General features: G+C 41.7%; 1 protein-coding gene and 1 long non-coding RNA gene across 11 annotated transcripts in view; one reads left to right on the top strand and one right to left on the bottom strand.

The window, feature by feature from the left end:
* Nucleotides 1–1,063: 1,063 nt before the first annotated feature.
* LOC309343554 lies at nucleotides 1,064–5,106 on the bottom strand. The gene is made up of 2 exons (XR_014157335.1): nucleotides 4,767–5,106; nucleotides 1,064–1,798 (listed from the first exon to the last, which is right to left on the bottom strand). It is a non-coding gene; the product is annotated as an uncharacterized lncRNA (long non-coding RNA).
* CEP350 (centrosomal protein 350) overlaps nucleotides 3,015–27,290 on the top strand; it is a 62,487-nt gene continuing 38,211 nt past the window's right edge. For 4 of the 10 annotated variants that reach the window (XM_081865084.1, XM_081865088.1, XM_081865083.1 and 1 more), the window contains exons 1-10: nucleotides 5,271–5,438; nucleotides 12,866–12,951; nucleotides 14,199–14,242; nucleotides 16,109–16,223; nucleotides 19,336–19,459; nucleotides 20,401–20,981; nucleotides 21,952–22,065; nucleotides 22,457–22,573; nucleotides 22,779–22,925; nucleotides 25,367–26,004. In XM_081865084.1, the coding sequence (XP_081721210.1) occupies nucleotides 12,879–12,951; nucleotides 14,199–14,242; nucleotides 16,109–16,223; nucleotides 19,336–19,459; nucleotides 20,401–20,981; nucleotides 21,952–22,065; nucleotides 22,457–22,573; nucleotides 22,779–22,925; nucleotides 25,367–26,004 (1,953 nt within the window). In that variant the 5' untranslated portion in view covers nucleotides 5,271–5,438; nucleotides 12,866–12,878. Of the gene's footprint in view, nucleotides 3,178–5,270; nucleotides 5,439–12,865; nucleotides 12,952–14,198; nucleotides 14,243–16,108; nucleotides 16,224–19,335; nucleotides 19,460–20,400; nucleotides 20,982–21,951; nucleotides 22,066–22,456; nucleotides 22,574–22,778; nucleotides 22,926–25,366; nucleotides 26,005–27,290 lie in introns of those variants that run through there. The other 6 variants (XM_081865081.1, XM_081865089.1, XM_081865087.1 and 3 more) reach the window with 4 other exon arrangements.

Genomic DNA, 27,290 nt, shown 5'->3' with positions numbered 1-27,290 from the left:
GCCATGTTCTGTAGAATGTTTTTTCCTTATTTGGGAGCTTTTGCACATGATGCAGCTACACATTCCTTCCTGACTCAAGGTCAGAAATGCTTTAGCGGCTTAAATTAAAACTGACTGTCATACCTTGAAGTGCAGATTCCTGCGGTCTAACACTGAATACACCTTTTTTGAGTGTGGAACACAAGCAGCAGCCCAGGGTCTTGAAGTTTTTTAGGCCAGGAACTCATAACTTGTAGAGCTCAGGTCACCTGCAAAGTGCCATTTGGTGTGGGAGGTATGCCCTTCTGAGCAATGGTGTTGGGAAGCTGCTACCGGAAGAGGGATTTGCTCAAAATTGGGTAGAGGTTCACCTTTGTAGCATTCCCCCAAGAGTGTCTCATCCCCCTCTCCATCCCATAATATTCAGAAGGGCCCAGTCCTCCAGAAAAGCTTTCAGAAAGGGGAAATCTCCCTTCCATTTACTTGTTAACCTGGGATCTAGTTGCACTGTATATAGTCATATCTAAATAATTTTAAAACATGTAAATTCCTATTTGTTGACTACTCAGCTGTTTCTTAGTGGTACTATAATTATATAAGAGATTTCATACATCCTGCCAGCACAATTATTAAATGAATGAGTGGAGAGAAAATCTTTGAGGAGTGGCTATAACAGTTGTCTTCTCTATTAAGTGTACGCTGAACATTTCGTGTAGGACTTTTTGGTAGTGGCTCCTGGAGCATCAATACTACTTTGCACTGTTCATGAACTGAGCTTCCTAACAATCAGCAAATCAACTCAGTGTGGATCGGATGCTTCTGAAATACAATAGCATTTAATTCCTGGAGATCAACCAATAGGACAGATAAATATAGTATAAACTTACTGCCATATATTGCTGCTCAGCTTTTCAATACTATAGTATTTATTTTCAATACCCTTTTGAAAAAAGATTGTTTCTCTGTTGTGTTTAAGAATTAATTGTACACATGATCAACATATAGAAACAGACATTAATTTGATAGCTTTTGGCTGTGTTACAGAAGGGCAGTATCAATAAAAGTAGTGATTCCAAATCTGGGATGGAGTTATATTAATGCTCTGCTTTATTAAGATTCATTTACAGCACCACAGCTCAAAGAAGTAGTATTAAAACTATAGAGCTGGAGACAGCTAAGAGGAATAGAAAGTTTGCCTTGTAAAAGGAAGAATGTACACACATTATTTTTGGCACCAGTTTTCATTTCGCAGCTTCCTCCAGTTCTATCCAATTTCAAACCACGATAGTAGAATATGGATTTTTCTGAGTGTGGCCAATTCTCATCCTGGCCTCAACAGGTGGAGGGCAGCCCTTCCCAAAATACCAGCAGGCTTCCTTTAACGCCGTTCATGGATCATCTTTGGTTTCAGTTGCAGCACCCAGCTGCCACTTTCTATTTTTAGGAGGGGTGTGCAAGAGCACTGTGGAGTGGAAAACTTTCCATCGCCCCTGTTTTACAGTCACAATAATCTGACTGATGTAAAATGATAGCAGGCTTCTTTACATACAGCCCTCATCTCTTTCCCTGCCAGCATTTAGATTGCCCAGCTATGATTTACTTGCTTTGTGAACTTGGTAGGAGATCACTGAAACAGCTTTAAAATGCAAGTTCACTTGCTTCTTCCCTTACTTGCCATCTGTGCTTCTTTCCAGCAGGTAAAAGCTTTGTTGCGTTTCTTAAAATGCTAATTATTTTCTCAAAAAGGGTCACGTTAAAAATGGAATATGACTTTACTGCAAAGGACCAGGGTTGTCTTGTGTCTTCTCCTGCTGCAGGCCTGTAGGTTTTAACGGGGAAACACTGAATGAAGCAAAATCTGTGGCAAGTGGAGTGTCTATTTCTTTTGGTTTCACTCTAGTAAAGCAAAAGCAAATCTTGAGTGGGTTTTTAAAGCTATTTAGAAGGGGGAAGTGGAAATCACTGTGAGTAAGGAATTATGGTGATTCCCCGCCAAAGGTACATTTCTGAAAATTACTTATAGAAACTGGCTTCTAGTTTATCAGCATAACTAATAAATTAAACAAACCATGCAATGTTCAAAACTGTAATGGTGCCCTATTAATCTTATTTAAAGTAGCCTTTTGCAGCAATCGGAATGGGAGTAATCAGCCTTTGCCAGGGATTTTGTATTGGGATGTAAGCTTTCAAGTGCCCTTTTTGCATGTGTCCACCACTTTTATCTCCTTTTTTAAAAAAATATATATATTCTGTACTAAGATATAGGATGTAGACTGCAGGGGAAATCGTGTGTACTTTGGCTGCATTTGTACCCTTGGCTGCTTTTGTCAACTTCTATGGAAATCAGTGGGAAGGATTTATGCTTGTGTAGATCAATATTACTAGTAGATAGCATACTGACTAAACCATGACTTAGTTTTCATGATAGTGCCTCTGTCGTCTTGTTGGATTCTCTCCCCCATTTATTTGTTTGGGAAATGAGCTTGTGGTTATGTTTGAATCAGGAATATAACAGCCTAGTACTAACCGTCATTTAGAATTCTAACTATAGTTTGAAGTGCACTTCCAGTCCAGCATCAGAGGGAAGGTATGGTTTATGCTTACTGTAGCCTGTGTACTTTGACTTTCATAGCAAACTATGGTTTGCTTAACCTCCAAAGGGAGGAAGTTGGAACGTGCAAAGGGAAGAGGCATGGTTGGGGTAGTCAAAGAATGGTCCGATCAAGTATGGGCTGGCCCTGCCATTACTAGGCAGAGTGAAGCGGCAGCTTTAGGCGTTTGATTTCAGGCAGGGTAGCAAATTCTTATTTATATTTTCTAATTTGTTGCATTTTTACTACCAAGGGAGAAGTGCCTCCTGCAATTTCTGCCTTAGCTGCAAAAATGACTGCTGCACTGTTCCCTTTGCAGTACTGTACTTGGTCCAGTTACAACCATGCTTACATATATGCAAGTCTGACGAATGTCACTGGATCTCAAGGTGTTGCTTAGAAGTGCAGATATTTTGCAGTCACAATAATCTGACTGATATAGCAGGCTTCTTTACATACAGCCCTCCTCTCTTTCCCTGCCAGCATTTAGATTGCCCAGCTATGATTTACTTGCTTTGTGAACTTGGTAGGAGATTACTGAAACAGCTTTAAAATGCAAGTTCTCTTGGTTCTTCCCTTACTTGCCATCTGTGCTTGTTTCCAGCATGTAAAAGCTTTGTTGCGTTTCTTAAAATGCTAATTATTTTCTCAAAAAGGATCACTTTAAAAATGGAATATGACTTTCCCACAAAGGACCAGGGTTGTCTTGTGCCTTCTCCTGCTGCAGACCTGTAGGTTTTAATGGGGAAACACTGAATGAAGCAAAATCTGTGGCAAGTGGAGTGTCTATTTTCTTTTGGTTTCACTCAGTAGTAAAGCAAAAGCAAATCTTGAGTGGTTTTAAAAACTATTTAGAGGGGGGAAGTGGCAATCACTGCGAGTAGGGAATTATGGTGATTCCCCCCCCCCAAAGGTACATTTCTGAAAATTACTTATAGAAACTGGCTTCTAGTTTATCAGCATAACTAATAAATTAAACAAGCCATGCAATGTTCAAAACTGCAATGGAACCCTATTAATCTTATTTAAAGTAGCCTTTTGCAGCAATTGGAATGGGAGTAATCAGTCTTTGCCAGTGATTTTGTATTGGGGTGTATGCTTACAAGTGCCCTTTTTGCATGTGTGCACCACTTCTTTCTCATTTTTAAAAAATCCATTCTGTACTAAGATACAGGATGTAGACTCTGCAGGGGAAATCTTGGGTACTTTGGCTGCAAGTAAACCCTTGGCTGCTTTTGTGAACTGTGGAAATCAATGGAATGGATTTATGCTTGTGTAGATCAATATTACTAGTAGATAGCAGATTGATTAAACGTGCCTCTGTCTTGTTGGACCCCCCCCCCCATTTATTTGCTTGGGAAATGAGTTTGTGGTTGTTTGAATCAGGACTATAACGGCCTACTGCTAACAGTCATTTAGAATTCTAACTACAGTTTGAAGTGCATTTCCAGTCCGGCATCGGAGGGAAGGTATGGTTTACACTTACTGTAGCCTGTGTACTGTGACTTTCATAGCAAATTGGTTTCCTTAACCTCCAAATGGAGGAATTTGGAACATGCAAGGGAAAGAGGCATAGTTGGGGAAGTCAATGAATGGTCTGATGAAGTATGGGCTGGCTCTGCCATTACTAGGCAGAGTGAAGCAGCAGCTTTAGGGATTTGATTTCAGGCAGGGTAGCAAATTCTTCTTTGTATTTTCTAATTTGTTGCATTTTTACTACCAAGGAAGGGGAGAAGTGCCTCCTGCAATTTCTGCCTTGGCTGCAAAAATGGCTTGGCTTTGTATACTGTGCACCTTGATCCGTGTTTATGCGAGGGGTTGTCATTTGAGAGTTTACTGCTTTTAAGAGCCAGCTGACAGCACCGCAAGCGCTCCCTTGTTTAGTTCTTTGCCACCTTGATAAATATGTCAGTTACATGGAGAAAACGAACAGTCATTTCTTCCCCTCAAGGAACCAAGTCAGTGGTCTCACTGTGAGGTTCTTGATGCCTACATTTTACTATCGCAGCTTGCCAGCATTGATACACTAATGTTTGAATGAGGCCTCTTGAACTCTTAAAAAAAGTTCTGACCCTGAGTAAGACCAGTTACAACCATGCTGACCTGTATGCAAGTCTGGCAAACGACACTGCATCTTTAGTAATCTCAAGGTGTTGCTTAGAAGTGCAAATACTTTTAGTTATTTCAGGCAGGTACCTTTTAGCAGCATGGGACCAGGTGCCATTATTGAACAGGCACGTCCAACTCCCGAGAGACTGCGATCTACTCCCAGTATAAAAAATGCAGTTTTTTCATTGGAGGGAGGAGGACCGAGGGTGGAAGGAAGAGGAGGATTGCACAGAGTTGTTGAGTTGGGGGGGGGGGGGGAAATGACCAGAGTTGTTTAGCTTTGAACGTGCCTGCTATAGACGACCAGCCTTTTCCTGCTCTTCCCAACCGCCTCGCGAAGCCGGCGGAGTGGGCGGAGCCAGCCGCTCAACGTCCGGAGAAGGGCGTGGCGTGGCGTGGCGGGCCGGAACCGCCGCCATGTTTAGAAGGTCTCTGGCACTTCCCTCTCTTCTCTCCCCCCTCCCCCCGCTTTCTGACATCTCGCGAGGCTTCCGGAGGTCGGCTCCCGCCCTGCCGCGCGCCTTCGCCGCCGCCGCCTCTCCTCTCCTCCCCCCTCCCCGCGCGTCCCTGTGTGTCAGTTGCTGGCCGGTAATGGCGCCGGGCTGGCGGCGGCGTTGCCGCTGAAGCCGCCCCTGGGCCCGCCGCCGCCGCCGCCGCCCCTCAGCGCCGCCCTCTTCCCGGAGGCTGACGAGATGAACCGGCTACCTCACCCGCCCCGCCGGGAAGGGGCTGCGAAGAACCGAGACGGCGGCCGAGCAGGTGAGGGGAGGTGGAGGAGGCCTCCCCAGGGCTGACCGGCCCACCGGCCTCCACCCTGGGACCGGCCCGGAGGCCGGAGCCCCCAAAGCGGGGCGCTGGGCTTTCTGAAGGGAGGGCGAGCGGGGCGGGGGGTCCCACTGTGGGGGGTCGGGGGGTGTTTTCTAGTAGCGGGGGGTTCCGCGGGCGAACCTCCCGTGCCCCGCTTCCCCTCTCCTCTCCCCTGCCCTGTTTCTCTCTCTGAGGTTCGGCCAGGGCTGTCATTGCTGCTTCCTGGTTTAAAGGGACAAGTTCTGCCTTCGGGTTTCCTGCTGGCTGGCCCTGTTTTCAGAAGCGCTGCCCTTTAATTTCGTAGTTTGTTGTTGTTACTACTACTACTGTTGTTGTTTGTTTGCTAGTTACGGGGAATTCAGTTGTGGGGAGACTCAGCCAGACGGGCGGGGTATAGATAACAAATTATTATTATTATTATTATTATTATTATTATTATTATTATTATTCAAAGTGCCTGTTGACGAACGTGAAATGTTGGGACTGGGAAGGAGAAGAAATACATGTGGGCTCAGAAGTTTGTGCGGACGTGATGCCGTTTCTAACTTTGGGATTCGGATTGCAAATTGCCATTTAAGCCACAGGGAGGATGCATAATAGATAACAAATTATTATTATTATTATTATTATTATTATTCAAAGTGCCTGTTGACGAACGTGAAATGTTGGGACTGGGAAGGAGAAGAAATATATGTGGGCTCAGAAGTTTGTGCGGACGTGATGCCGTTTCTAACTTTGGGATTCGGATTGCAAATTGCCATTTAAGCCACAGGGAGGATGCATAATAGATAACAAATTATTATTATTATTATTATTATTATTATTATTCAAAGTGCCTGTTGACGAACGTGAAATGTTGGGACTGGGAAGGAGAAGAAATACATGTGGGCTCAGAAGTTTGTGCGGACGTGATGCCGTTTCTAACTTTGGGATCCGGATTGCAAATTGCCATTTAAGCCACAGGGAGGATGCATAATAGATAACAAATTATTATTATTATTATTATTATTATTCAAAGTGCCTGTTGACGAACGTGAAATGTTGGGACTGGGAAGGAGAAGAAATACATGTGGGCTCAGAAGTTTGTGCGGACGTGATGCCATTTCTAACTTTGGGATTCGGATTGCAAATTGCCATTTAAGCCACAGGGAGGATGCATAATAGATAACAAATTATTATTATTATTATTATTATTATTATTATTATTATTATTATTATTATTCAAAGTGCCTGTTGACGAACGTGAAATGTTGGGACTTGGAAGGAGAAGAAATATATGTGGGCTCAGAAGTTTGTGCAGACGTGATGCCGTTTCTAACTTTGGGATTCGGATTGCAAATTGCCATTTAAGCCACAGGGAGGATGCATAATAGATAACAAATTATTATTATTATTATTATTATTCAAAGTGCCTGTTGACGAACGTGAAATGTTGGGACTGGGAAGAGAAGAAATACATGTGGGCTCAGAAGTTTGTACAGACGTGATGCTGTTTCTAACTTTGGGATTCGGATTGCAAATTGCCATTTAAGCCACAGAGAGGATGCATAATAGATAACAAAGTATTATTATTATTATTATTCAAAGTGCCTGTTGACGAACGTGAAATGCTGGGACTGGGAAGGGGAAGAAATACATGTGGGCTCAGAAGTTTGTGCAGACGTGATGCCGTTTCTAACTTTGGGGTTCGGATTGCAAATTGCCATTTAAGCCACAGGGAGGATGCATAAGGCTGGGTTTGTGCGCGGGCAGGTACCCCAGGCACGCATGTTTGCCTGTGCGCTTTTAAAAAGTAAGATGAGAGAGAAAGAAATGGCAGGTCTCTGCCACCAAGAAATGTAAAGTCTAAGGGCTCAATATAAGCCATGCACTTCTAAGGCTGCAGTTGCATGTACGCATCGGGCCCATTGGTCTAAAATACTTCTGAGTAAACACGGATTTGGATCCGTTTGGGTGTCCGTTCATCTCTCTTGTAAGAAGTGTTCTGCTGCATCAGATCAAAAAAAATCCAGTCCAGCACCCATGTCACCCATTTCTCACCATGTTCAACCAGATGCCCCAAGAACCCGACAGAGTTTGAAGGCAACAAACTTTCTCTTGCTGTCTAGCAAATAGTAGTCAGCAGTAGCATACTGCTTTCTGAATGCAGAGGTTCCATTTAGCTGTCATGCCAAAAGACCTATATACCTTATGCATTCGTCTAATCTTTTAAAGCTGCCTAGGCCACTGGCCATCACTGTAAACTGTGGCAGTGAATTCCAGAGACCATGTATTGTGCCAAGTAGAGCTTTCTCTTGTCTGTCCTCAGCTGTCAGTTTCATTGGGTGACTTGAGTTTTAATATTCTAGGAAGTGGAGAAAAAGTTATGTCTCCACACCATTCATAATTTTATAAGCCTCTATCGTGCCTCTTAATGGACGGTTATCTGAAACAAAAAAATTGCAAACACTTTTCATAATTTTAGCTGTCCTTTTCTGGACCTTTTCTAATTCTACAGTGTCCTTTTTGAGGTTGAGCATCCAGGACTGCACATAATATTCCAGATGTGTCTGTGTCTTGAATTCATCCACACTATTACACTGCCAGACTTAAGAAATCGATTGAATGTGACTGCTAGCATTGAATTCTTGGTTTTATTTTATGCTGCACACTGACTTCTTTGAGCTTTGCCTCAAGACTGATTTCCTAGTTAGTCACTTTTGGTTCTGACCCCTTCATGAATGTCAGCAGTGGGGAAGCTTTTCAGCCGTAGGACTACATTCTCTGGTGAGTAATCTTCAGGGCAGTGGATAGGGCCAGAGCCCAAAGTGGGCAAGACCAAAGCCACATCTATCTACCCATATCCCATTCACACACATCTGTACACACACACACACACACACACACCCTGATTTGGACAAATCTATATAGAGAAGAAGATTCCCTTTCTCAGTGCTCTGCATAGGGACACAGAGAGTTGCTGATGTGGAAAGAGATTGTGCTCTTTCTCCATTGGCTGTTTGCTGCGTTTCTGTGATGGGTGCTGAGAAGCAGGCTTTGCTTTTTCAGCATGCAGCACAGAAACAGTCAGCTGCCAATGGAGGAAGAGAGCGATCTTTTTCCATAAGCAGCAGGATTCTACAGCCACACACCCCTTCCCTGCTTCTCAGCTGCCAAACCTCACCTCCACCCCCCACTCCAAATCTCCCACAACCACAGCAGCTACTCAGCAGCCACAGCTTAGCTGAAGAGGAGAGAAGGAAGCCTAGGAAGAGGGCTAACATATCAGATGGGGAGGCCCTGTGGGTCTCATCTAGCTCATAGGCAGGCTTGGCACCCCTGATGCATGTGAAGTTTGGATTTCTTTTGCATCACTTTTTCATTGTTGATCTTTTTAGTGTCTTTTTAGTGGTTTTTAGTGTCTGTTCACCCAGTTTGGATAAATTCTTTTGATACTTGGGATTTCACCATCTGACTAACCTGGTGTCATTTATATAACTGGATTCCTCACTTCTTATCCCTGACCCCAGATCATTTATGAAAAAAAGTTAGTTAATACTATATCAAAAAACAGATACATGTTTTTGTAGTGTAGCAACACTGGAAAGCACCAGAACCATGATATTTTTGGTTCCATCAATGGAGGCAGTTGATATGTGGTGTGATGGGGTTGCGGGGAGGTAGTTTGAAAAAATATGTAATTTATGCAAGTTTGACTGGAAGTGACTTTGTCTGTCTTTGAAACTCCATTTTACTGACTCGTATGACACTCTACTTTCTCACCTATGGTCACTCCAATTTCCTCCTCCCAATCTTTCAGATGAATCCCTCCCCCTCCCCTTTCCTTCTGGCCCCTCACTGTTGCTCTGCTTTCTGTTCAGCTGCTCAGGTGCCATCTGAGCCCTAGGAAGTGCATGATGCTAAAAGAGGAACAGAGTGTCACTCTTGAAACTTCATCAAGTCTATATGCTTATTTCAAAGGGAGAGTGGGAAGATAACCATCCTCACTACTTCATGACAAAGGGGGCAGTGAATGGCAGTGTGTGTGTGTGTGTGTGTTTCAGAGGCTTCACAAGCAGAATGGAAAATCCTCAAGAGTACCATTGTGCCCATGGGCTGCACATAGGCAACTCCTGGTTTAATGATTATGTATGCTTAATCATTCTGTCTTTATTTATGATTCCATAATCTACCAGGAACTGATGCTGAACCTGTAAATTCTTGAATCTCCCCACATCCCTATTTATAAAATTGATGTCATGTTGGCTGCTTTGTCCCCCTTATGAGAGGTTTGGATTTTAGTAACAAGTTGCCTTTCCCTAGTCAATCAGGAGTTTCTTATCTGAATTCTTTAGGACCTCTAAAGGTGTATTCCCCTCAAACCCTGTCACTTGTTAAAAGTTAGCGTCAATTAAAAATTGTTTCCCAGGAGGCATACCCAATATCTACAATGATGTTCTTTTGGTGACACATGAATACCTTTATCCAAGAATTGTTATTGGAATTGTTACTGTTATTCTTGTCTGCTGTTCTATGCATTGTTGTGGCTTTATTGTTTTTATTAGGTTATTGTATTTTCGATTTTTGTTCTAAGCTGCATTGGAAAAAAATATTGAAGGATGGTTTAGGAACCCACTCAGTAAGAGGGCTCCTCTTTAAGGTGCCCTCCCCCAGACATCTTCTGCCTCACTTTCATATTGGTCTTTGCTTTAACTTCCTTCACTGGCTTCATTAAAATCAGTGGAACTTAGTGCTATCCTGTGCATGTTTATTAAAGATAATTCCTGCTGAGTGTCTTGAAGCATATCTCTTGTGTAGAATTGCAGCTGAGCAGCATAATCATATTTACTTAGAAATAACTTCTACTAAGTTATTTTTAAAATTCAATAAAATACTACAGATGCAACAAAAATCTCACTTTAAGTTTAGGAAGAAACATGTTCTGAACTACAGAAAATGAACATGGCGTTATCCTTACGTTTCATAGACAGGTGACGTTTCATAGACAGGTGACGTGGGTTTGAGAGAATAGTTGCTTGCTATGGACAAAGTGAGAGTTCAGCTGGGGGTGAGGTCCTGCCTGGCAGCTCACATTCTTATTCATGTGACCACCCTATGCTGGTTGTCAGCAGTGTAAATGAGCAAATACCTATGGCTCTGATAGGAAATAGCTTAGTGTCTGTAAAGCTTCCCTACAGTTAAACTGGTATAACAAATATTAATCTGGACTCTGTTCGTTTGTTTTATATGCTGCTTTTCATCAGCAAAGATCACAGGATGGATTATCCATTTTGGAAGGAGTCATAACTATTTTTTTCTAACAATATTCCTGTTACTGTATAAAACTTGAGGCGTATGCCTTCAATTGTATCTCATTTTGCTTCCTCTTGCCTTATAAATGGACACAAAGCTTCACAGTTACACTTTTCAGCTGACAGAGTTACTCTGTGCCAAACTAAAAGAAGGCACCAAATAGGGCTCTGATTCGGTTCTATGCTCTGCATGGCAGTGGCATCCTAAGGGCACAGAAGTGAAGCGTATGTCTGATTCAGTGTGTTCTCTTCTGCCTTCTATCCCAATATTGTTGTGGGTATATTCATAGTATTTATAAATACAAGGGAGTGGGTAGCGCTGTGGTCTAAACCACTGAGCCTCTTGGGCTTGCTGGTCAGCTATTCAAATCCACATGGCGAAGTGAGCTCCTGTTGCCCTGTCCCAGCTTCTGCCAATCTAGCAGTTTGAAAGCACGCCAAAAAGTGCAACTAGATTAATAGGTACCGCAGTGGTGGGAAGGTAAACAGTGTTTCTGTGCGCTCTGGCACTTGTCACGGTGCTCCGTTGTGGTTTAGTCATGATGGCTACATGACCTGGAAAGCTGTCTGTGGGCAAACGCCGGCTCCCTCGGTCTGAAAGCAAGATGAGCGCTGCAATTCCGTAGTCACCTTTGAATGGACATAGCTACCCAGGGGTCCATCCGTCCCGTCCCCCCCCAATATTTAGACAACTGGTGGAGTCACTTTGGCTGGTAGCCACGTAGGTCATACTCAGCAAAGACCCACTGCAAAATGTTTTGAGGTTTTTTTCTTATAAGTAAGCAGTACGTGTATACAGTGGTACCTCGGTTTACAAACTTAATCCTTTCCGGAAGTCCGTTCTTAAACCAAACCCGTACTTAAACTGAGGCACACTTTCACTAATGAGGACTCCCACCGCCAGTGCCCCTCCAACATTCTGATTCCATTCTTAGACCGAGGTAAAGTTCACAAACCTGGACACTACTTCCGGTTTTGCTGAGTTCGTAAACCGAATCGTTCGTAAACAGGGCTGTTCTTAAACCGAGGTGCCACTGTATATGAAATAAGTTATTCATAGCTTACTTAAGATATTGATTTAATTGGGTCTTCTCTGAGTATGACTCAGTCAGATACCACCCTAAGAGTGGAACTGAGAAGTCTACAGTTAAATCTTACTTCAACAAAAGAAAAATTTAAAAACCCAGCTCTTACCATCAGAAAGTTCTTCCTGATGTTTAGCCAGAATCTGCTTTCCTGTAACTTGATGCCAAAGCTTGCAAAGCTGGAGAAAACAAACTTGCTCCATCTGCCGTGTGACAGCCCTTTAGATGTTTAAAGATGACTGTCATATGTCTTCTCAGTCTCTTATTCAGGCTAAACATACCCAACTCCTTCAACTGTTCCTCATTAAGCTTGGTTTCCAGGCCCTTGATAATCTTGGTTGCCCTTCTCTGCACACATTCCAGCTTGCCAATATCCTTCTTAAATTGTGGTGCCCAGAACTGAACACAGTAGTTGAGATGTGTTTTGACCAAGGCAGAATAGAGTGGTACTATTACTTCCCTTCATTGGGACATCATATTTCAGTTAACGCAGCCTAGGATAGCATTAGCTGTTTTTGCTGCTACATCATACAGTTGACTCATGCTAAACTTGTGGTCTAACAGGACACCAAGATTATTTTCACATGTACTGCAGGCAAGCCAGGTGTCTCCCATCTTACACTTGTGCAGCTGGTTATTTCTGCCCAGAATGTTGAACCTTGCATTTGTCCCTACTGAAAATCATTTTGTTAGTTTGTGCCCAGTTCTGCAATCTCTTAAGGTCACATTGAATCCCAGTTCTGTCTTCTGCAGCATTAACTACCCCTCCCAGTTTGATGTCACCTGCAAATTTGATGAGCATCCCCTCAATTCCTTCATCCAGGTTTATAAAGATGTTGAACACCAATGGGCCTGGGACAGAACCCTGAGGCTGCATCCCACTTGCCACTTTTTCCAGGATGATGAAAAACCATTAGTTGTGCATGGTGTTCACTTTACTTTTTGTATGCACTTGTGATTTTATTTTATTTTATTTCTTAGTGAATATTTGTTTGTGTTTTAGGTGAATTGACACGATGTGGAGGAACGAGTTGAATGATGTGCCTTTACAAAACCCAAGGTCGTTCAAGAGTCGAATCCCCGTCAAAGGTTTGGATTTATTTTGTTGCCTAAGTTTGAAAGCAGTTTTGCCAGACTGTCTCTTAAATTTTGGCAGCATGTGCCTGTGTTGTGCAGTTTGCCATGCAAGACATAATGGCTTCTAGATCTGCTTTGAAATACTGTTTCTGGGAAAGTGGTCAGATGATGTTGGCTTTCTTTCTTTACTCCCTGCTTCTGTTAATACACATTCAGGTTGCCACTTTCAAACTTTGCAATAAAAATTGCATTAAAGAGTGTTGAAACCACAATTGTCACAGCTTTTAAGGAAAGCTGCATTTTCTCTGACTAAAAATCCTCTTAAAGCTGTTTGCATATGTCCTACAACTAGTTGAAAATAAGCTGTTCAAAGTAAAGGAATCATAGGTATAAAAAAGTAGCAGAAGCAAATTATTTTGACTACCCAATTAAGTCCTTTTTCTTAGCATTTCTCTTAATAAGCCTAAATAATAATAATAATAATAATAATAATAATAATAATAATAATAAATAATAATAAATAATAAATAATAATAAACAATAATAAACAATAAACAATAAATAAATAAATAAATAATAAAACTACTGCAGTTTTGAGTTTGAAGGACTGCTTCTTCACATGTTATCTAATTTCTGTGCAGTTATCCTATGCACTTGGTATCAGTGCAATAAGTTACAAAAAATATAATCACATAAATTAAAAGGTAAAGGATGAGCTTCTGAATGTTTCTCTCTCCCAAAGGGAGAGAATGATAATGTCAAGCAATTATGCATGCAAGCAAAAAATTCCTACTATAACTGAGTTATACTCATTTTACAATATTATTGAAACATGCAAAATATTTGCCATTGAATCAGTGTTCGAATTTTGTGACAGGGTGTTTCGCATTTTGTGACAGGGAATTTCATTAGCATGAGCAGTTTCTGAGTTCTGGGCGCAGTACTGTGCCTAAGATATCAGTTTAAAAAACTGCAGAGTGGAAAGAAAAGAGGACCCCCCCACTTCCAGCTACTCTATTGGGGGGGCAGGGGAAGGACTAGACCATGTGAAAAATGAACATAATAATTTAGCTGCAGTTCATTCATTTTCAGCTTTGTATTCTTGTTACTGTATAAAAAAGTGTGCCTAGACATTCCATTGTTGCACCCATAACCTAGGCTTAAGGTGCCATTTAGCTCCTAGCTTTCATATTTCAGTTTCTAACACTGCATTGAAGCTATCATGAAACTAACAAACTTGCTTTCATTTCTTTGTGCAGTCTTAACCAGAGCACGGGATGCTTTTTCACAGACTAATGCAACAGTAAGTATTATTTTAGCAGTTAAAGAGGAAAAGGCCTGTGAAAATAATAGTGTATGCACCAGTTTTCCATAGTTCTAAACATATTAAATGAAAATTGAAAATTTTTGTGTGTGACTTGGATTTGGTAGGTGGTTGTGGAAGATATATATTCCCGCCCCCCTTTCAGCAATATAAGCTGCATTTGGATGTTACAGATAGGTAGCCGTGTTGGTCTGCCATAGTCAAAACAAAACAAATTCCTTCCAGTAGCACCTTAAAGACCAACTAAGTCAGTTCTTGGTATGAGCTTTCGTGTGCATGCACACTTCTTCAAACACTTCTGCATTTGGATGGTCACATACTTAAGAAGCCAAAGAGGTGAATATGCCTTTTGCCTGCATGCATGGTCCATTTCTCTTCCATTTGCAGTGCAAGCAATCAAACAAAGAGGTCTTTAGTTAACCGTAGTAGACCAGGATATGAAACCACATTTTGAAATGTGCAGGCAGAAGGTCTGCAATAATCATTATCTGAGCCAGATCACTGTGTTATAGAAAATTTGCCTCAAATCCCAACTTTTGTAAATTACAGGTAACATATACCATGAGATGGTAAACCAAATATAATATCACACACAGGACTTTTTTCAGCCAGAACTCACTGGAACTCAGTTCCAGCACCACTCAGGTGGGTGCCATTGCCATTATAAGAGAAGAACTGAGGCATTCATAGTGAGTTCCAGCACCTCTTCTGCTAGAAAAATGGCACTGGCTCATTCATCCGCATGTGGTGGGAATGCCCCAATTTTTATTTTTATTTTTGGAAAAAGGTATATCATGAAGCAGGCCTTATCACAAAACAGGATATCCTTTTGGATCCTAAAATAGAACTATCACCATATTATTCAGAAACTGCTCAACGAATTGACCACAAAGATCTCATTACTCACCTGAAAACTGCTGCACGGCTTATAATATTGCAAAGCATTGAAAGACTCTAAATTCAGACCTGTTTGAGATCTGGACCTCACAGCTTTGGGACGTAATGGACAAACTGACAACTCATGGCTGAGAGAGTTGAACAAACAAGAAAATCACCACAATTCAATCATCTTGGCATAGTTTTAGTACCTATCCAACATCAGTAGAACATGGGTATATGCCTCCAAGAAGTCATGGCGATTTGTGGAATGACAGTTTTGTTTAAAAACCAAAATGGGTTAAAAGTTAAATGTAATTATATAGACATATGGTTCATCTGTGAGGTGGAAGTTGTGTGTGTGTATTCTGTGTATGAATCACTGTTTATCATTGATATATATTGCAAGTAAAGAAAAACACAATGGAAAGAAAGAAAGAAAGAAAGAAAGAAAGAAAGGGCTTTGCATTAGCTGCAGCAGTGTAAACCACTCTTGCAGTCCCTGAAACTGTTTTTAAAAGGTGGGCTATTTAGCCTTTCCCCCCTCTTCCACGTTGAGCAGCCAGATGAACAGGGTCCTCTAAGCAATGTCCTGTCCTGTACGTACTTCATCTAGACTAGAGTCTAAAACTACTGTACAAGTTTCATTCCTAGTGCATATATTTCAACATGGGCAAATATTAAAATATATTTGTCTTATTCGTCTTTTATAAAATGCCACTTATGTCTTCAATGAAACCTACTTTGAACTCAACTTCATAATCTAACATGGGCTCCACATTAGATGAGACTAATGAAGGTACAAAGTTACAAACTGAACTCCATTCTACTTTGATTGGTAGGCATTTCAGCCTTTTATAAATCTATCCAATCTGTACAGCTTTGGCTTCTCTGCTTTTTTGTGGGTGTGAGAAGTGATCTAAATATTTAATTTCTAATACACATATTTCTTATATATCAACATCTTAGTTGCAACACATTGAGAACAAATTGGAAGTAGCTCCTAACAGCACAGCTGTGTTGGAGCCTGTCATGGACAGCAAGAAGCCAACCGCAAGTACTACCAGGAAAATAAGTCGGAAAGGTATGTATTTGATTAGAAGAGTCATTCCACAAATAAGCTTGTAGGTGGTTCACACTCCAGTTTGGGATGCCCATCTGACACAACACACCTTTGGCAAATTGAAAGACTAAAAGATTTGGCACAGGAGGCAAACCTTCTGTGATATATAATGGTAAATGGTAGGTGCTCTCAACTCCTGCAATAAGAAGCTCTACCTCTTCTAGGAAGTACTTTTTCTTAAATTTTTGTTTGGGCACTACCATTGTTGACTGATGCTTAAAAGCACCATAAAGAACAAAAATAAAGATATCATGTGGGGCAGTTTTTAGTACTCATTAAGCAGGTGTGTTCTTTCTCAAAACTTGCAATAGCACAGCATTTTATTTTCTGCCACGATTTTGGCATGCTTTAACACTAAACAAGCTTCTGTTTTGCTCAGGTTGGGGATTGCTGATCTATGTAACTATCCCTTGGTTATTAAAATGTAGTGCAATGTTACTATGGTGTTCTGCACCTCTTGCCTCAGTTTTTGTGTATCTGTGTCCATTGGACTTTTTATTTATTTAACAGCTTGTTAAATCCTATCTTTCCAGTTAAATCATCCAAGATGGCTTTTACATCTATAAAATAGCAACTTATTCTTTAGCCCAAAATCTTGAAATATGCCTCTGTTATGACATTATCAGCACACATGTAGCCTTGGTAATAGTATGCTTGGAATGTTAAAGGTAGAGTATCTTGGCAACAGTGTCTGCGTTGTCATAATAGATTGGTGATCACAGCTTTTCCATTCTGACATCAGAGTCTATGTAAAACTAAGGTCCATTTGAGCATTTGTGTTAGATGGTTGAAGTCGTTTGGCTGGAGTCTGTCTCATATCTTTACTCATCAGCTGGATGAGTATTACCTTGGTAATGGACTGGATGAGAGCCAATAAACTGAAGCTCAGTCCCAATAAGACTGAAGCTCTTAGCGGGTGGTTCCCTAGACCAGATGGACGGGAGATGGTCTGCTCTTGATGGAGTTACACTCCGTCTGAAGGAGCGGGTACTTAGCTTGGGCATTCTTCTGGATCTAATCCTGTCACTTGAGGCTCAGGTGGCCTTGGTGGCACAGCGTGCCTTCCAACAGTTTTGGCTGGTGGCTCAGCTGTCCCCCTGTCTGGAGAGCTTAACTTCTGTTGTCTACACTCTGGCAATCTTTAGATTAGATGAATGCAATGTGTTTTATGTGGAGCTGCCTCTGAGGATGGTTTGGAAGCTTCAGCTGATGCAGAAATCAGTGGTCAGTTGCTCACTGGGTCAAGACAGCTTGAGCATATAATGACAGTCCTGGCCCTCTTGCACTGTTTGCCAATTAATTTCCGGTCCCAATTCAAAGGGCTAGTTTAACCTATAAAGCCTTCTGTGGCTTAGGACCGCAATGCTTCAAGGACCACCTTTCCCCATATAAACTGACCTAGATCCTGTGATCATCATCTGTGGCTCTTCTTCATGTGCCTCCTTGTGGTCTCTTCCAACTCTATGATTCTATGATTCCTCCAGGCAAGTTCTGAAGGGGGAAAACATAAGAACAGGCCTTTTCTGCAGTGATTCCCCATTCATAGAATGCTGTCCCCAGGGAGGCTTGTCTGGCAGCACTGTTGCATATCATAGAATCATAGAGTTGGAAGAGACCACAAGGGCCATCGAGTCCAACCCCCTGCCAAGCAGGAAACACCATCAGAGCACTCCTGACATATGGTTGTCAAGCCTCTGCTTAAAGACCTCCAAAGAAGGAGACTCCACCACACTCCTTGGCAGCAAATTCCACTGTCGAACAGCTCTTACTGTCAGGAAGTTCTTCCTAATGTTTAGGTGGAATCTTCTTTCTTGTAGTTTGGAGCCATTGCTCTGTGTCCGCTTCTCTGGAGCAGCAGAAAACAACCTTTCTCCCTCCTCTATGTGACATCCTTTTATATATTTGAACATGGCTATCATATCACCCCTTAACCACCTCTTCTCCAGGCTAAACATGCTCAGCTCCCTTAGCCGTTCCTCATAAGGCATCGTTTCCAGGCCTTTGACCATTTTGGTTGCCCTCCTCTGGACACGTTCCAGTTTGTCCGTGTCCTTCTTGAACTGTGGTGCCCAGAACTGGACACAGTGCTCCAGGTGAGGTCTGACCAGAGCAGAATACAGTGGCACTATTACTTCTTTATGGTACCTTTAGGTGCCAGGTGAAAACTTTACTCTTCAACCTGACCTTCAGCTGTTAATCAATTTATGGCATTTTTAAGTGTGTGTGTGTTGCGGTAATTGCCCTTTTTTCTTTTTCTTTTTTACTATTATTACATTATGTATTTTGTGTTTTATGCTGTAAACCACCCTGTGGTCTTTTGATGAAGGGTGGTATATAAATTTAATAAATCATTATCATCATCATGCCTTGGGGAGTGTACCATAGGACTTTGAGAAAGGCAGAGCTGGGAGGTATGCAGAAAGAACAGCAGGTCCTGGTCTTTTCCCTGCTTGGAACCAGATCTCATAAGTAGTTCATTGGCACAATAGTTAAGGCCTTTCAGTTAATGGCTCACAGGGCTGTGGCTACTTCCCCACACAATTCATTTTGTGTGCTTTAACTGTTCCCTTTGCCTCAGCATTGAGGCTAGGGTAGATGGATGTTCAGTAGAAGGCCTCATTGAAAGTACTTTGAGATTGGAAGCTAAAGCTAATTGTAAAATAATACAGTGTAATCCATGTAATATGATTCCCTCTTCCCTCTGGGAATGACAGATGTTCTGCTACCATTACCAATAGCATAAAATCTGTAAAAATTCTTGCTCATAAACTTTCCAGCGAGGGGGAAAACATGGACATTATTGTTGAATTTTATCTGTTGACTAGGAAGTGAGTTCACCAAGCTGTCCTTTAAGTGTTCTTTTGAAATACAGGCAACCCCCGAAATGCAGGCTTTTAATATGTTTTACAAATAAGTTTGTTACTTTGCTCCAGTTCCTTACCATTTATTTCTGAGCGCCTGAAACTACGTTCTAAAGACTCTGAGGATTATTTAATGTACTCCTGAGTGCTAATTGAGCACCTCCCCCCCCCCCCCGCAAGATGCATAGAGGATTCCTTGGTTTCTTCTTCAGCTTCCAGGTCTTCCAGCCAGAAGGAGAGGTCCCTTCGCTGCCCCCTTCGTACCACCACTTTGGATAGCAATGTTGGAAAGAATGGACATGTTGAATTTCATGAACCCCTTGTGGTTTCTTTCAGGTCAGTATGAAATAAGAGGAAAGTTTGCTAACTCATGGAATCAAACCATCAGCACAGAACCTGCCGTTTTTTAAGGAACAAATATTTATTAACTTCCTATCCCACCTTTCAATCCAAGCAGGTTTTTGTGAGCTGGACGTTGCACAGACTGTTGAAGATGTCAGTTAAATGAGGGGTGAGGGAATGGAGTGGGGAAAGGGAATTGGCTTACTAACTGTGTTGTCTGTTAGAGTAGACTGTTAGGAGTGCTTGTATTCCCTCTCCTGTATCCAGGATGCAACAAAGATTTTGAGGGCTCTTCCTCACTTCATAGAGAAAATTCATGGTGCAGGGGAGATTAGTATTGAAGGAAAACCATCACCTCTAGTTTTGAATAATTCTGAGCTATGAAGGAGCAGAATCTCTAAAACCTAAACCACCCTGGAAAAAGGACTGAAGTTTGGGTTTTCAGATGCATAAAGTGAGACAAAAAAAAAAAATCTGGTTCCAGTCCCTCACTGCCTAAGACTTCCATGCAGGAAAAAATAAATATATACCCCCACTGTACTGTTAATGTTCAGTGTGCAGTTGTAGACTGCTGAGGCTCAGCACTACATAAGCATGAAAGTATTTGTCTAGCCCTAGAGAGCAGCAATCTTGTACATTGGGAAACATTCTGGTTTCAGTTGATGCTTGATGGAGAGGTGTAGAGCCCAGGCAGCTCAGTCTTGCAGGAAAAAAAGATTATGAAGAGGAACCTAAATTTCTTGCACATTCTGTTGTTTTACGTTCAGAACTGCATTATAAGAAATTCAACAAAAATAAGAATAATTTGTTAATTGGATACTTGCACTGTAATAGCGATTCTACTTGCAAAAGTCTTGTTAGATCTTTTGTTTTGTATTTACTATATGTTTTTAGAGCTGATTCTCAGTTGTTTTTTTTATGTTTACTTCCTTTAGGGGCCCTCCATGGTCCCCACCTTATAAAACATCTTACCAACCAGAGGCTAGATGTTTAAAGCGTAAAGAAGCGGGGAATAAGACTGAAAAAATGAAACATTTTACCTTTGAAAAAAGTGAATCAGATTTGCACAGAGATTTCCAAAGCCCATCTTTTGCCGATGAAACTGTTGTCAGATATTTAAATGACCGACCAGCAATTGATGCCTTACAAAATTCTGAGGTTTTCTTCAAATCTGTATCAGAGGAGGAAAAGGCTGAGAAATCTAGAGATGAATATAGTAAAACTTCTCAGAGTACCACAACCCAGGATGCTGACCTTGAAGAATTGCAGCTGGCAGAACCCTCATCTTCTTCTGCCAATACATCCAGTGCACACAGATTAGATATTTTAAAGCAGCATCGGCGTGAGGCTAAACTGGAAAAACTGAAGGAACGGATTAGGAAGCAATTGGCGCGCCCAGAAGAGCTGAGCAGCAGAGGAAATCATCTGGGATACGATGACCATCCTATACCTGCTGCAGCTGTAACTCCGAAAGTCCGAAAAGTTGCAGCTGCACCTCCTGCTCCTTCATATAAAGGTAGATAGCTTATAAATTGAATCTGTGTGAGAAGAAATATATTTATTTGGTTTGCGAAACCAAGAACGTGGTTTCTCTTGCAGTTCTGGGATAGGTGCACCCTACCTTAGATAGGAACACATTAAAGACAAAGGATTGTTTGAATTCTTATTATGTATTACCTTCCAAACTTTACCTGCATTTCCATCCGTGAAGATGTTTTTGTTCAGATGCACTGTATACGTTTAGAGTTAAATTCACGAACATTGGATTGTGACTAACTGTAGGGATTAATTGCTTTTATTTCGTTAGTTTCCTTGTCGTTGGTGCTAACTATCACAGCTGCCGCCTGTCACGGTCGCACAAGAGATTTTTCTGATACAGCTTGTAGGAAACGACTGGCTGTACTTGCACAGCAGTCACACAGTACAGTCTTTGCATTTTATTGGTTCTGTAGGCATCAGTCAGTCATCTGTGTAAACTACAGTGGTACCTCCGGTTAAGTACTTAATTCGTTCCGGAGGTCCGTACTTAACCTGAAACTGTTCTTAACCTGAAGCACCACTTTAGCTAATGGGGCCTGCTGCTGCTGCTGTGCCGCCAGAGCGTGATTTCTGTTCTCATCCTGAAGCAAAGTTCTTAACCTGAAGCACTATTTCTGGGTTACGTCTGTAACCTAAAGTGTATGTAACCTGAAGCGTATGTAACCTGAGGTACCACTGTATTCTAAAGTGTACTTGCTCCCTCATTGCAACTTTTTTTATTTTTCAGGAATGTATCTTATTTTTCTGTTACGTAACAATTCTGTACAGAAATTTCTCGTTTAATCTATTTTATGCAACATGGATTTGGAATCTGAGTTTCTTTATTTCTAGTAACAAATGTATTAGATGTTTAAAACAGATAAATTATGTCCGCATTATGCATTGGTCACCTTTATGTTAACCAATTGTTTAAAGTCAGCTAAATATAGGTATACTACTTTTGTTAGGATTCAATCCATCAGAAGCCAAGATCCGTACACCTGATGGAAAGGTGTGGCGTGAAGAGGAATTTATTAATCTCAGTAGAGAGTTAGGTCCTGACTTAGAACTGCAATTAGCAGGTAAGTAGAAAACCTTATTATTATTATTATTATTATTATTATTATTTATTATTTACATAGCTATACCATCCTTCAAAGGATCACAGAATGGTTTACAGTATAAAAGCACAAAACATCTTATTAATAGCCACATGGAAAGCAAAGAACAACTACACATCCTACATAATTAACCTGTAAATTAACAAAAGCTTATAGCCCTACTTCCCAGACTTCTTAGATTAAAGAAAAAACAAAAATGAAAGACTATGAAGTCTATCTTGAAAGCCTGATGTTGTGTATTTAAATTCTGATAGGCTAGAGACTAGCTAAGAAGGCAAGCTGCTACAGTTCTGATACATGTCTTTGTGTGTTCTTTTAGTTGTGGCAATGATTCTCTCACACTGTTTTTCAGAAGACAATTTGACTGTGAAAGAGACACCTGCTGCAAAAGCCAAGGGGAAAAAAGCAACCAGACCAGTGCGCAAAATCCAGAAAGTGGCCCAACTTCCAAGTCCCGATTCCAAACCAGGTCAATTCAAGTTAGCTTTTAAACACAAGCTTTGGCTTGCATTCTTTAAACATTGTTCAGTTTTTTCATCTTTTGATCCAGACGCCGCCCTCCACCACTGGTACTACCCCTCCTTTTTTGCAATCTTTGCGGTGTCCTGAAGTTTATATTGCTAATGAAGCACTGGAAAATTACTCCGTATGTCCTTCTTGGTTCTTTGTTTTAGGTGGTACCAGTGTAATATGTACCTCATCCTGGCGGGAGGGACTGAGACTTGCAAAGAAGATCCTGGGTCCAGCACCTAAAGTAGGGCAGCAGGACCAAGAGCCATTATCCATTGACAGAGCTGGCAAGGATAAGCCCACTAAATCTGGTAAGCTAAGCTTTGTGTACCAGGTATGGGGCAGATAATAATATGGCCGGGGAGCAGCAATCATGCTGTCAATGGTTCCCTGACATTTGTGTCCTTTCAAATTTGGTGCCAAACACAAGCCCCTCTGGAATTGGTTCCGCTCTTGAGCTCCCAAGTGCAGCCGATCCCTGCCGAAAGCAGGGTTCAAATCACTGCTTATAACTGTTGGGATCGGCTGCACTTGGGGGTGCATGTTTGGGAATGGGATGCTGAGGTTTTGCAAATACTGGCCACCCCTGATTTGCACTGGGGTCGTGTTCTGGGTCATCGAGCGCAACAAAGACCGCTCCCTATCTGACTTTCTCTTGCTGTGCTGTAGAAAGGACATTATGCATTTGATGAAGAACTGTCAACTGGAAAAGGAAGCATTAGTGCACATTAGCATTGTCTGTATTAGGGGTGTTGTTGAATGACAGCTCCATCAGTCTCAGCCATCATTGTCAATGGTCAGGATGAGTATAGTACTTTAACATAAGTGGAGGACCACAGATTCCCCATCTCTGGTCTGGGGAGCTTTCCACCATATATTTAGTTTTCTGAGATCTCCTGAGGCTTGGGTGACACCAGTGTAGCTCTTAACTCAACCATTACCTTGGAAATTGGTTCTGGTTTGGCTATCTTGAAGGATCTTGTTTTCTCTCCTAGCTGACACCTTTGTTGTCACTGTCTATTTCCTTTTCCTCTTCTGCTAGAACTGTAGGATAGTTAGGAAGGGGAGATGGCAATACCCCAGCATCTTTGACAACTTGAACATTAGACTAGTGACAGTTTGGTAACTTCCCCGCCCAGTTTCGGATGAGATAGCTTGTGTGCAACAAGTCATGTGTGACTGTGATTGAAACAGAACAATAGAATTGGGACTCAGCTGGTTTCAACTTGTTTATTTCATTTTCAGTAAGTGAAATGGCCTATGGCCATGAGCCACTAGAATTAAATAGCCTTGTTTACCTCCTACCCAAGGGACTATCAAAGAGATAAAAATAACTACTCTCTTACATGATTTATTGGGGCTTAAATGATATTGCATTGCTCAAATCCAATCAGTTTACTGTAATTTTCACCTTTCTTGGCTGTGACTTAGCTCCTCAGTATTATTGAGTTGCTGTTGTATACAGGCTCAGCCATTAATCCCTTCTTGGCATTCCATTGTCAATGTCTTTTCCCACAAGAACTGTTGAGATTTCTGACTGCTGATCCAGCTTCTATACACTTTATCAGAAGTCTTCAGATTTGCCTTAAAAAAAGTTCCACAGCTGAAGTTTTTCTATAATATAAATGACCTTCAATTCTTGATTGAGCCAGTTTTACTCTAGAAATGCTGAAAATCTATGTGGAACTTGTTTTAAGCAGCATATGCATGGTGGTCCATGGGGTGCTAGTGCATAAGAGGGACTTTTTTGTGGTGGACCCCAGATTGTGGAATGCCTTCTCCTTTGAATGGTTTCTAGCCTTGTCACCATATTCATTTCAACATTGGGTCAAGATGCATCTTTTTGCACTGTGGGTGGAAGATGTTACATGGTTTAATTGTATTGAGCTGCATATTACCTGCCCCGTGACCACATTTGGGCAGGTTGACTATATATGCCTATTAAATAAGTAAACTAATATTGGAAATTCTTATAATCTTGGCCCCGGTGCTTGGTGAGAGATTAAATTAACCTAAGTGGGTTTTTTTCACTGCAGAAGTTGCTCTAATTCTTTACCAGTGAATAAACTGATATCCTTATCAGAACTATGATCCAACATGTTTACCCAAAGGATCTTGAGATGCTGTGCATAGATACAGGGCCAAGCTTCCAGATTAGAATTCGTAGAAGCTACTACTACTTGGTGTGTGTGTGTTTTTTTTGCATGTATGTGTTCTATAAGGAACCATGTTCACACAGTGTCCCATCAGTATAGCCATTTCTAGTGAAAATCTGAGAAGAATATCAAAGACAGTAGACCGCTTGGCAAAATGTGCATTGCATTCTGGCTTCAGTACAGGATGAAATTTGACAGTGTCCATTCACAAGTGGAACATTTGACCCTGGTGAGGCGTTCCCCTTTTCTGCTGTAGAACTTTCCAAAACTGCTCCAGAAGGTTGGGGCACTCCAGAGCAGACAGGGAGGTGCAGGCTGAAAGAGAGGAAGTAGTAATTCTGCCAGCACGAGCTGAAGTCCAGCGTCAACCAAATGCAGCCTATTTCTGTTTTTGATGTGTTCAGGTTTTTGCAGCTCGTTTCTTGTAGCAGTTGCTAGAATGTCTCATGGTTTCTTGCCTTTCTAAAGTGCTTAAGTGGACAGGCTTTTAACACTTAACAAAAAGCTGCCACATGAGAGGCCAAATAAATAGATCCACCTTGCCTTACAAGTGGAGAGTGTCTAACACTACTTTTGTCCCCCTATCCCCACCCCAGTTTTCCACAGTGAAAAGACAGACACTAATTTCAAGTTGGATGTGACCATAGAAACCCGATCAAGAAATTCTGAAAGATCACAAAGTAAAGTCAGAGTGGAGAATAACACGAAGAAAAAAGAATCGACTTTTCCCGATTCAAAACGGAAAGAAGACCATGTAAACAAGGACTTCTTGCCCGTGGAGATCCGTGGAATGCTTGATGACCTGCAGCTGGACTCTCAGGGTGCAGAACAAATGAGGGATGAAGGAAGACAGGATCAAAAATCACCACCTTTTGCATTTATTAGGAGCCATAGTCCAACCAAAAGAAAGCCAGATAAGCTTTCTGCCAATGAAGAGCCTCAAGTCACTTCTAAGAAACGCTATTATGATACAGATGAAGTTCGCCAGTATATTGCTAGACAAAAAGAGGAAAGGAAAAAGAGGCAGAATGAAGAGAAGAAAGCGCAGAAAGTGGCAACAGAACAAAAGAACAAAAGACTTCAAGAACTTTACAAGAAACAGAAAGAAGCTTTTGCTAATAAGACCAAGGAAACATTGGCTCCTGAATTAGCCACCAAACAACTACAAGAAACATACTCAAAACTGTTTCTGGAGCAAACCTTACTGGAGGAGCCCCTGGTCCCTGGACACGAGGTACAGGGATAGCTATTTTGCAAGATTTGCTTGGGTTTTTTCTTGCAATTTGAAAGTTTGTATTAATGTCATTCTTTTAAAGAAAAGATTTGTAAAGTATTAGCAGCAGTAAAAGATAGGCATTAGGTTTGCACATGCCGAATAATGCTCAAACTGAGGTTTTGTTTGCGCCTGCAGTGTGGAGCTCTGGTAGGAGCAAGAAACATGCCCAGAGTTAAAAATGGCTGCAGCTATAGCTCACAGCATTTGTCATGGCATAGAGTAAGAATCCAGATGTTGGGCAGCATGGGTGTTGATTGATATAAGCATGTTGATCAATTTAACTAACCAGCTCGTATTCTGAAGAAAGCATTGATGAGGGGAAGGCAGGAAGCTCAGGCGCACCAAGGGGCAGATTATGTAATGTGTGTGTGGCAGCTCCTGTGAAGGGTGTAGACCTTTAAATGTCACCTCGGCATCCAGTTGTGCCTGATTTGGCACAATTTCCCTTCCTCCCACACCAGCCCCCCATCCTGCTGTATCCCACTTTGTTCAGGAGGGTCTCCTGACTGCCCAGGAAGGCTTTTTGGAAAGGAGTGTTTTGGTGTCCCCTTGTGAGACTTTCCTTTTTCTTTTCTTTTTCTTTTTTGCCGTAGTTAAGATTAAAGCCATCATATATTCTAATAAACGGATGTGGGTAGCGCTGTGGGTTAAACCACAGAGCCTAGGACTTGCCGATCAGAAGGCCAGGTCAGCAATTTGAACCCCTGTGATGTAGTGAGCTTCCGTTGCTTGGTCCCTGCTCCTGCCAACCTAGCAGTTCGAAAGTACGTCAAAGTGCAAGTAGATAAATAGGTACTGCTCCAGCGGGAAGGTAAACAGCGTTTCCGTGTGCTGCTCTGGTTCGCCAGAAGCGGCTTAGTCATGCTGGCCACATGACCTGGAAGCTGTACGCCGGCTCCCTCGACCAGTAAGGCGAGATGAGCGCCGCAACCCCAGAGTCGGTCACGACTGGACCTAATGGTCAGGGGTCCCTTTACCTTTATATTCTAATAGTGATCTTGAATCACTGATTGCCAGTCACATGTAGCCAAAATTACAACATCCACACCCCACCAGGGGATTTATTGGCAGCCTTGGGAGAACCCCATCTTTTGCAGAAGTAGAAAGAATACTGACTTAAATATAAGGTGTTCTTGCCAAAGGACCAGCTAATATGGCTAATATGTTGTTACTTTTGTCTAGTGCGGAAAACAAATGTCAGCTGTTTGCTTGGTCACTTGGGACTTCTCACATGTTTTAACTTT

Source organism: Podarcis erhardii (assembly GCF_964252035.2).
Source record: "Podarcis erhardii genome assembly, chromosome: 6".
Taxonomy (NCBI): Eukaryota; Metazoa; Chordata; class Lepidosauria; order Squamata; family Lacertidae; genus Podarcis; species Podarcis erhardii.
The sequence above is the reverse complement of the archived record's forward strand: the minus strand, read 5'-3'. Positions and strand labels throughout refer to the sequence as shown.